The sequence below is a fragment of the Osmerus mordax genome, chromosome 2 (genome assembly GCF_038355195.1).
Source record: "Osmerus mordax isolate fOsmMor3 chromosome 2, fOsmMor3.pri, whole genome shotgun sequence".
Taxonomy (NCBI): Eukaryota; Metazoa; Chordata; class Actinopteri; order Osmeriformes; family Osmeridae; genus Osmerus; species Osmerus mordax.
Genome location: NC_090051.1, coordinates 3,836,269 through 3,846,568, shown reverse-complemented (window position 1 = coordinate 3,846,568; position 10,300 = coordinate 3,836,269). Strand labels below are relative to the sequence as shown.

The following is a 10,300-nucleotide window of genomic DNA, read 5'->3' as shown; positions in this document are numbered from 1 at the left end:
GGCGCCACAGGTCAGCTGTGGTCACGGTTCGTCCCTGGCGAGCACCCTCTGACCCTCGCTCGTTTTCCAGCTGTTTGAGGCGACCGACTGCGGGAACGGATACGTGGAGGTGGGAGAGGAGTGCGACTGCGGCGGCAGGACGGTGAGGAGAAGCATGTCTGTTTCTGTCTGTTTCTGTCTGTTTCTGTCTGTTTCTGTCTGGGGGCATTTTCACGCTTTGTTTGGATCGAGTTAGAGGTGGATAGGGAGGTTGGGGGAAAGAGAGAGAGAGAGAGAGAGAGAGAGAGAGAGAGAAGAGAGGGGGAGAGAGAAAGAGAGGGGGGAGAGAGAGAGAGGGAGAGAGAGGGAGAGGGGGAGAGAGAGAGGGGGGGGGAGAGAGAGAGGGGAGAGGGGGGAGGGGGAGAGAGAGAGGGGGGGAGAGAGAGAGAGGGAGAGAGAGGGGGGAGAGAGAGAGAGAGAGAGAGAGAGGGAGAGAGAGAGGGAGAAAGAGAGAGAGAGAGAGAGAGAGAGAGAGAGAAGAGAGAGAGAGAGAGAGAGAGAGAGAGAGAGAGAGAGAGAGAGAGAGAGAGAGAGGAGAGAGAGAGAGGGGGGAAGACATACAGCACAGAGAGGAGCTGAACCAGGAATTCCAATATACCAGCACCTGCAGTTGTTCCAAACGGCAAATAAACGTGACACTTCAAACTCGAGTCGTTCCTGTGGGGAATTATCTACCGCATTTCTCAGTCCTGTTGTCGTAGTGCTTAATCCCCTGGTTCTCTCATGCTGTGTGTGTGTGTGTGTTTGTGGATGTGCTCTTGTGTGTGGGTGTTTATTTCAGGAGTGCTACAAGGAGTGCTGTAAAAAGTGTTCCCTGGCCAACGGTGCCCACTGCAGCGATGGGCCATGCTGCAACAACACGTGTCTGGTAAGAAGCGCTTTAAGAGCCAGGAACAGGAAACCACGCCACCCTCATGCCAGTTTGGTTTCTCTCCTCAGGGCTTTGTCGCCCACACTATCTGCAGTATTGTTCCAGAACTCTTTTTTTTCTGAACAGTTTTCACACCTCAAACTCTTTTTTTTCTCTCTCTCCTCCCACCAGTTCTACCCGCGAGGATACAGTTGCCGCTATGCTGTGAATGACTGTGACATCTCAGAAACATGCTCTGGAGACTCAGGGCAGGTCTGTGTTCCACACAATGTCTCTCGGCCAATCGTTCTCTTCCCTCGCCTCGGAGCACAAAGTAAACATCCCAATCCACATGTCCTTCTTTTCAGTGCCCTCCCAATCTCCATAAGCAAGATGGCTACCTCTGCCATCTCACCCAGGTAAGCAGCCCTGAAAATCCCACATTTGGAGGTATGCTCAGATGATTTTAATTTGGAGTGTCGCTGTCATGTGTGGCCAGAGGGAGAGTAACTATCTCCTCTCTCAGGGCCGCTGCTACAGTGGAGAGTGCAAGACCAGAGAGAACCAGTGCAAGTACATCTGGGGACCAAGTGAGTGTGATAGCCTAGCCTAGCCTAGCTCACCCTCATCAGAGTAGCTGTGAGCACACAGCTAGACCTTGGACCTGAACAGTTTAGATATTAGACATGACTCTCTCTTTCCCTCTCTATCTCTCTCTCTCCCCCTATCTCTCCCTTCATATCTCTCCCTTTATATCCCTCCCTCTCTCTCTGCTCCTTTGCAGAGGCTGGAGGGTCCGAGAAGTTCTGCTATGAGAAGCTGAACACGGAGGGAACTGAGAAGGGAAACTGTGGAAAGGATGGAGACAAGTGGCTCCAGTGCAGCAAGCAGTGAGTTCATCGGTGGACACTATGTGTTTGTGTGGACTACGCAAGGGGAAATGACACACGATACAAAACAAAGCCACAACGCTTTCACCCCTGAACCTGTCTGTCTGCCTGTCTCCTTTCAGTGACGTATTCTGTGGGTACCTGCTGTGTAGCAACATCGGCCGTAACCCCCGGATCGGGATGATGAAGGGAGAGATCACCCCCACCTCCTTCAACCACCAGGGCCGGCTACTGGAATGCAGGTCTGTCACATGAGCTCCCTCACGTCCTCTCAGTCCGAGACAAGTCACGGCCCAGCCAGCCGACCCACCCAGTCACACACTGTCTCCTCTCTTTATTTCTCTCTTTCTTTTTCGTTTCTTACTTTCCCCTCACCCTTCTCTGACACTGATTCTTTGACACTCTCGTACGCTGATCCTGCATCTCTGTCGACCCCCCCCCCCCGTGCCCCCCTCCCTCTGCTCCCCCCCCCCCCCCCCCCCCCTCCAGCGGGGGCCACGTCCTGCTGGACGACGACACCGACCTGGGCTACGTGGAGGACGGGACGCCCTGTGGGCCGTCCATGATGTGCCTTGACCACAAGTGTCTGCCCATCCAGTCCCTCAACATGAGCATCTGTCCCAGCGGGCCCAACGGACAGGTGTGCTCGGGCCACGGGGTGAGTCCTCCGGGGGGTTCTCGAACCTTCCGCAAAACACGGGACAGCTCGTACGCACCGCGAGGACGTTTTAGCTGATCAGCGTGGGTTGTGCTCGGCGACTCTTCGATTCTGTGACCTCACTTCCCCTCTCTGTGGTGCGTGGGCAGGTGTGCAACAACGAGGGGACGTGCACCTGTGACACCACCTGGGCAGGGACGGACTGCAGCATGCCCGACCCCCCCAAGGAGCCAGATATCCTCCCTGAAGTAAAAACAGGTAAGGTAGAGCAGACGTAACAACTGACTGGATATCAGAAAGTGTCCTTCTGGAGACAGATTCAATGCTGATGAAATATATCTCATTCATGTGTCTTCGGGGCAGCACTCATAATCTAGGTAAGGTATAGAAGCACATTTAACAAGTTATTTCTTTAGATCATAATACTATGAAAACAAACAAGCACACCTTAGTCAATGGAAATGGCATTTGATGACAGATCAAAATCTCAAATATCTCAGTTAGTTATTTTCATGTGATTTGTTTACCAATGCAAGGGCAACGATTTACAAATAGAAAGCATTTACATTAAACTGTGTAACTACTAGTTAAGATAAATGCAAAAAGATAGCAAGAAAGATACACACATATTCATGAACTTGTATACATTACAATTTAAGAAGTATTCCAAGTAGAGATATAATAGAAATTGTGACGGTACTTCATGAGTACTTCAGATTTGTCATCTCTGTGCTTGTGTGTGTGTGTGTGTGTCAGCTGTCTTGTTTAGAGCGGTGGATGGTCCTAGAAAACGTCCTTACAAGAGAGCCCCCCTCCCGCCCCTGCTCATGTGGTGCCTCTGGGTCTCTGGCGTGCCAATCAGAGCACACCTCAGCACCCTCACCCAATCAGAGCACACCTCAGCACCCTCACCCAATCAGAGCACAGAGCATCTCACCCCCAGACAGCAGCTCTCAGTCCTCTGTGAAGGCTGAGAGCACATATGGATGGAGGAAGTGCGTAACCCCACCGGGTAGCTGATCAGAGGGACGTAATGACGGCTGTCCTTCCTGGTGGAATTCCCCAGGGCAGCCCCCCTCCGGCCCCCCTCCGGCCCCCCCACCAGCCCCCTCTCAGGGATGGATTCCAGATCGCTAGTGTTGGCATTCATTGACGTTAGCCTTCCCTCAGCATTGTCATTCCACGCAGCCTCTGATCACATTGACAGAGTGACTCTGGAGTCCAAGCATGCACCAGTCGTCTGTAAGAGACTGTTAGACACCAGGGCGTTCAAATTGTCCTTGGCAAGATGGCGCATAAACATTCAAACCTTTTCAAGTGAACAGAGAAAGTTCATAGTAGCCAACAGCTACAGAGAGAGAGATACAAAAGGTTTAAACTAGTGCTGTCAGTTAAACGCGTTATTAACGGCTTTAACGCAAACCCATTTTAACGGCGTTAATTTTTTTATCGCGAGATTAACGTTCTTTTTGGCCTAGCAAACTTTGTAGTTTTTTTCACATGCTGTTGCAACGACTACTGACGTTAGAAAAACTACAACACCACACCGGATCTAGCTAGATCGGAAAAAAAACTACAGGCACGCCGCACACACTCTTTAGCTGGCTTGCGAGCCGGGTAAAGAGAAGTAGCAGAGCATGTTTAAGGATATATATATTCTATATTAGACATTCTCTGGTAGTAGGCTAACGTTACGTTTTGAGTGGATAGCGAGTGCGAGATGCCAAAATGGATGCCAATAAGATTCTGAATGGAAAGGTTACTTTTAAAAAGTTGCCAAATGGTTCCATTGACAAGACCAAAGTGATCTGTGTGTTTTGTCGTTGTGAACTGAGCTATCATCACAGCACGTCCAGTTACCACCTCATGGCCAAGCACACAGCTGATGCGAATTCTCCGCCCCCTCGTCAAAGCCAGGCAATGTTGCAATGTTGTTTTCAATAAAAAAAAACATTTGCACTAACTAAGCAATCCAATGCACTTTTCAATGTTGATTGTAGAGCATTAAAATGAGGAAAAATAATGGGACAAAAAGAAATCAAGGGACGTTTAGAATAGATAAAAATGTGCGATTAACTGCGATTAATCGTGAGTTAACTATGACATGAATGCGATTAATCGCGATCAAATATTTTAATCGTTTGACAGCACTAGTTTAAACTGTAAATATAAACAACATATACCATGGAACACAACCACTATTAACCACACCATGTGACTCATACTGTATACAAAGCCATGACTGTCAGTATGAGGCTGGGGGGGGGGGGTGGGATGGGCCGTTGTCCGGGAAACGGCATCACTGCAGTCACGGGGACTCTGCGGGTTGGAGCGCTGGAGGTGTGTGTTTGGTGACCAGGTGGAATTAACGCTCCTTTTCCCTCTGCGCAGTGAGCGTGGCCACTAACAGGCTGATAGGGGCGGTAGCAGGGACCCTTCTGGCCCTGGGGGTGATTTTTGGAGGCACAGGGTGGGGAATAGAGTAAGCACCTTTTAACCCTTTCACAGTTCTCCCTTCCATAGTGGTGGCTCCGTGTGCGGGCGGTCTCGTGAGCCGGCTTGAGCCCGCGTGTGCGTCCAGGTGGCTTTGTGTTTCTCGTGTTGGTGGTGACCATATAAATGTCATGTGATTGGATGTTCTCAGTGTCAATGTGATTGATCGATGGATTCCCCCCTCCCCTCTCTCTCTCTCCCCGCCCCCCCCCCGCCATTGTCGTTCTTCCCCCTCCCCACTTACCGTGATGATCAGTCTCCCTTCTCCCTCCATCCTCTTCCTCCTCCCTTTCTACCCCTCCTCCCTGCTCCTACTTCCTGTCATGTGGTTCCCCTCTTCCTCCTCCCTTCCTACCCCTCCTTCCTGCTCCTACTTCCTGTCATGTGGTGCTCCTCTTCCTCCTCCCTTGTCTACCCCTCCTTCCTGCTCCTACTTCCTGTCATGTGCTCCTGTGGTCCTCTCCTTTCTGGGGCATGTGGGGCATAGAAAGTCCAGTCCAGGAATTGGTCATCTAGTGACCGGGCCTGGTGAGGGTCAGTGTTGGGTTGTGTGGGTTACTGGGACTCGCAAAGAGTGCTGTGTGGTCACCTTCGACTGTTCATATCCTAGTGCATACCCATCCCTAGTCAGCCCGTGCCTTGATGTCATTAGGATTACAGATTAAAGAGTTCAAGGTCTGTAAACTCCTGAGAGTGTTCATGCTACGTTCCAACCAGCATGTTTTCCGGGGGTACCTCAACAAACACGTAGCCCCTCCCCACCTTGGGGAGACAGTATCTCTTGTCGTTCTCGGAGAACCCCCTCTCCTCCACATACAGACCTCACGCTAAACCTTCCTCCGACACAGATGCATCACCTTCCAAGCATCCAAACACCACACGCCCCTATCTTCCAAAAACACGACGAGACAGTTAAACCAGTCTTCTCCTGTGTCCTTGTTCTTTCTGTGTGAGATCATCCATGTGTAGCGAACGTAAAGCAGATTAGCCACTCATGTGTTTTTCCCCCCATAACCCTTCGCAGGTCCTAGTGCCACCAATCTAATAATAGGCTCCATCGCCGGAGCCATCCTAGTGGCTGCCATAGTGTTGGGGGGGACTGGATGGGGATTTAAGTAAGCAACACAGCGCATGCCTCTCCTGCCGTGACTGGCATCCCTGCTGCTTCTAGACACCGGGGGTTTGAGGTCCTGCCGCAGAAAGCAGAGCGAGGGGGGGGGGGGGGGCATGAGACGCCTCGTCAGACGCGTGTCACATTCGGCGCACACGGCCCAGTCGCGGCATGCACGCGCCCGACATGCAGCGGTAGCCACGGCGCCGAGTTCATCCGGCATGCGCTCCTGAGATTTTTTTGGGGGGAGGGTTTTTTATCAAGTTCATTACGTTTTCTTTTTTTGGGAGGGAGTGGGGGATAATGTGTAGGCTGGAGGGAGTGTTGAATACAACGAGGATGTTGCCAGTGTGTGGGGGGGAGGTGGGTGGAGGGGTAGGGCAGGAGGGGAGGGGCAACACTCGTCCTTCATGGAGGTCACATCTGTGCATCTGTGGCAGAACCTCAAACTGATTGGACGAGCACAGCTCCAAGCTTGACGTGCATGTTCAACACAGGCACTTAGAAGACAGAGGTCAGGGGTCAGATGACAGACAGACAATGTTACCTTTTACTGAGATATCCTGCTGAGTGATTGAGAGAATAAATGTTAGAGAACTTTATAGTGTTGAGATTTTTTTTACAGGAATAGTTTCCCCCCCCCCCCTCCCCCCCTGATATCCATAGTCAGTATGCTTAGCTATATACCAATAACAATTGTATTTATAGATTCATCACTCACAGATAAGCCTGCTGTCTTGAGCAACAGGGGTGTTACTCAACTTAACTCTACAAAAGGGAAAAAACAAGTCAAAAGTTGAACTCGACAGCTACCAAAGCATGCCAGTTAGCAAAGCATCATGTTTCTCACACCCAGAACAAACCCAAAAAAATGATTTCTGCATGTTGACATGGTTGGCTTGGAGGAGGTCAGTTCATTGCACAAAGGCTGAGCCCAACCCAGGAAGACCTTCTCCTGGCTTATCGTACTCTTATCGCTACCATGATCTTTTTCCTCAATCCGGTACTGTTCGAGGGTGAGAGTATAAGAGGAGAGGTGAGGGCCCGTATTGTTGGCCGCAGCCTTTGTGCCATGGCTGGCCACACCCACCTGGATGACCGGGCTCCGCCCTAGAGCAGAGCAGGACTCCCGGATACGCCCACACCAGCTGCCATTGCTGCCTGCTTCACAGACCTGGTACAGACACAACGCATTGCACTGCATGACCCACGCCCAGCAATAGTGCCACCTCGACTGGCCTACTATTGGAACAGATGCATGAGAGAGCGCTAGAAGCCCCACAACAAGCCGCAGTACGGGGAGGTTATGCCAAACTCCTGTTGTCGTGTTTTGTTGTCCGTGTTGATGCTGTTGTCGTTGTGGTAGATGTTGTGGTTGTCTCCTCTTTCCCCCCTTTATAGAGTGCGTTTTGTTCTTTCTTCCTGGATGGTAATGTTTTGAGTGGACCTCGTGTTTTCCTGTCAGAGATGGTACTGAAACATGTGGCATCTTCTTGTCCTCGTGTCTGAACTGTCACATGGTCTAGCACTACATCTTCTCACCGCCATACCGCCTACTGTAAACACAAGCAACAACGACAACAACAAAGTGTTTCTTAAAGTGTTTCCTAATAGCTACACATCACCACATGTGGCCTCATTGACTGGAAGCGTCCGTGGGCGGCTGTGGTGGGGTTCACAGTGAGTCGTCCGCCCCACCGTGAACCCCACCCAGAGAGAAGAGTGGAGCTGCTATTCCAGCGTGCAGTGTGATTGTCCTACCCTCATCCACGTATCAGAACCTGACTCTTGTCTTGTCTCTCCCCCCCCCCCCCCCCCCCCCCTGAAACTCCAAGAAATGTGAAGAAGCGCCGGTACGACCCCAACGCCAGCGCCATCTAACGGGGAAGGAGAGGTGGCGTGCACCAGGGACATCTTCCAGCGCTTTCTTAGTTGGCTACTTGACAGCTGGACTGCACTTACTACTGCTGACCTTTGGCATTAGATTACTTGAAGAAAAAAAAAACATAGTGGACAATTTAACAAATTTCCATCGTAGAACTGCAGCCTCTTCGACCCCCCCCCCCCTTCACCAACCCCTCCTCCCCCCCCCCCCCCCCCCCACCCCACCTATCGACTCCACCCTGATCCGTAGAGTGACAGAGCAGTGCACAGGCGGATCCCACATCGCTCCCTCACCTGGCATGATTACCTGCACAGTGCTACTCGCTAGCCCTGGCATGAAGTGCCCTCGCAACAGGTCTCTGCATGGCTACGAAAGCTATGATTACACAGCAACAAAGAAAAAAAAACACACAAAAAAATACACAAAACACACAACAACAAAAAAGCGTACGAAAACACTGACTCATCCAGAGGAGGAGATTAACCTTGTTAGCGTCCTGTGGTGACCTTGAACAGCCCCTCCTCCAGGGGTCACCTCCAGGGGTCACCTCCCCAGAGGTGACCTCCAGGGGTCACCTCCCCAGAGGTGACCTGGAGAGGGAGGGTGGCTCCATGCTGGGCCCTCAATGGGCCGTGCAGACCACAGTGAGTGGACACTGGATACACGGGGCAAGACTGTACATACAAGAGGACACTGAGTTCAGGTTCAGAATTCTAACATATCATTTTACACACTGACACAAACATTTTTTATTTCTTTTATCTTTAAGCATGTTGTATAGCGGGTGTTTTTTGGCAATGTTAATGAAAATCAACGCAACTATATGATTTTGGCCAAAATGCTATGGATTACATGACAATATTATATTCTGCCTATTAGGTGTTGCACAAAGTAACCACATGCTACACATGCTATATTTACCCAGCGTAGAGGTCAAAGGTCAGATTCAAGAAACAGAGCAAGGGTTCAGATCAGGGTTCAGGGGGTCATTTCTGAAGGTCGTTGCAGCCCAGTCACGGGCCAGTCACAACGACGAAACAGACCTGCTACGATGTACGGATGAAGGTCATGTTGTCCCCTTGTTCTCCCTCCCATAGTGAATCAAAAGCCAAAGAACCAATCACGTGAACATATGGATGTTTTTGCACACAGAGCACTTTCCCCTCTGTCTGCACCCAGCGGTGCCTCTACCCCCTTGTGGCTGGGACAGTCTGTCCAACCAGGACTCTCTAACACCCCTCATCAACACCCACTATACTGGCTTGGGCCTTGTGGCTCTCATGAACTCATTCTAGGAATCAAGTTCAGCTGTACTGATACGCTGCATGCATTCACTAATAGTGGGCTTATAATTCTATACGGGAGAACCCAAAAATCTGTAAGAAAAATATGCTACAAAAGATAGGTGCATGTCAACAAACAAAACATTTAACTTTCATTTACTATGCAAAGAAAGATATCGCACAAACGTATGGGTTAATACATGTAATAATGATATCAATATAAACATGGAAATACAAAACCTCTGCCAATCAGCCAACTTTTTGTATTTGGCCACTCCCACCTCATTACATTTTGCTTCAAAGCACTGAAAATAAGAAGATAAAGCTGAATTTAATTAATATTTCCAAATGAAAAGCGCAACAGCATCCTTTTACATTTGTGGAATCGGTGAACAATAAAAAAAAAGATCGTGTGTTTTTCAACCAGTCTAACCGGACGTTTCTAATCAGACCCATGTGTCAAGGCCTACGAAGGATCCTACCACAGGACTTTTTTTTCCAGACCAGCTGATGAAAGTTGGTGTGTTCCAGGTGCTGCCTCAGCACTGGCATTGTGTAAACCTCCATGTTAGTCATCATCTTGTGTCCCTCTCAGCACTGCATCATGTACAGTTGGACCGATGAATAAACTACTAAAGTATTTTATCTAAAGCCTTCTGTCTTTCCTATAAGTGCATGAGCGGTTTGCCAAGCTACTGGTAATTCCATTCCTAAATAGGTGGTGTGCTGTTCGAGTGTGTGAGATTGTCGTGGCAGATTTGTCAGGAATGTTTGTTGAGAAATGAACATTTCCCCATGATTTTATGGCCTGTATTTTTACCGGTATATACCGCAACATTAATGAACACTATAGGGAAAGCACAGACAATTATTTTGTCTCGTAACTTTTTTCTATAAGTACTTTAACATTAAGCTCTGAACTTCAACATCACACATTTTGCAGAGGAAATGCGTTCTTTGAATGAATGAGACGGTTAATGATGCACACAAGATAAGAGTCCCCTAATGAACACACATCAATGCGTCATCAAACGGCCGAAGTGACAAACCAACTCGACACTTAGCAGTGGCCTTTCTCTACGCCTGTAATC

General features: G+C 49.6%; 1 protein-coding gene across 1 annotated transcript in view; it reads left to right on the top strand.

Annotated features, from left to right (window-relative positions):
* LOC136959723 (disintegrin and metalloproteinase domain-containing protein 23) overlaps positions 1–9,847 on the top strand; it is a 20,444-nt gene extending 10,597 nt beyond the window's left edge. Inside the window, 11 exon segments of the mRNA XM_067254015.1 lie at positions 71–142; positions 821–907; positions 1,082–1,162; positions 1,258–1,308; positions 1,416–1,479; positions 1,674–1,779; positions 1,902–2,021; positions 2,269–2,437; positions 2,587–2,695; positions 5,955–6,045; positions 7,877–9,847. Coding sequence (XP_067110116.1) covers positions 71–142; positions 821–907; positions 1,082–1,162; positions 1,258–1,308; positions 1,416–1,479; positions 1,674–1,779; positions 1,902–2,021; positions 2,269–2,437; positions 2,587–2,695; positions 5,955–6,045; positions 7,877–7,922 — 996 coding nt within the window. The 3' untranslated portion in view covers positions 7,923–9,847.
* Positions 9,848–10,300: the final 453 nt, after the last annotated feature.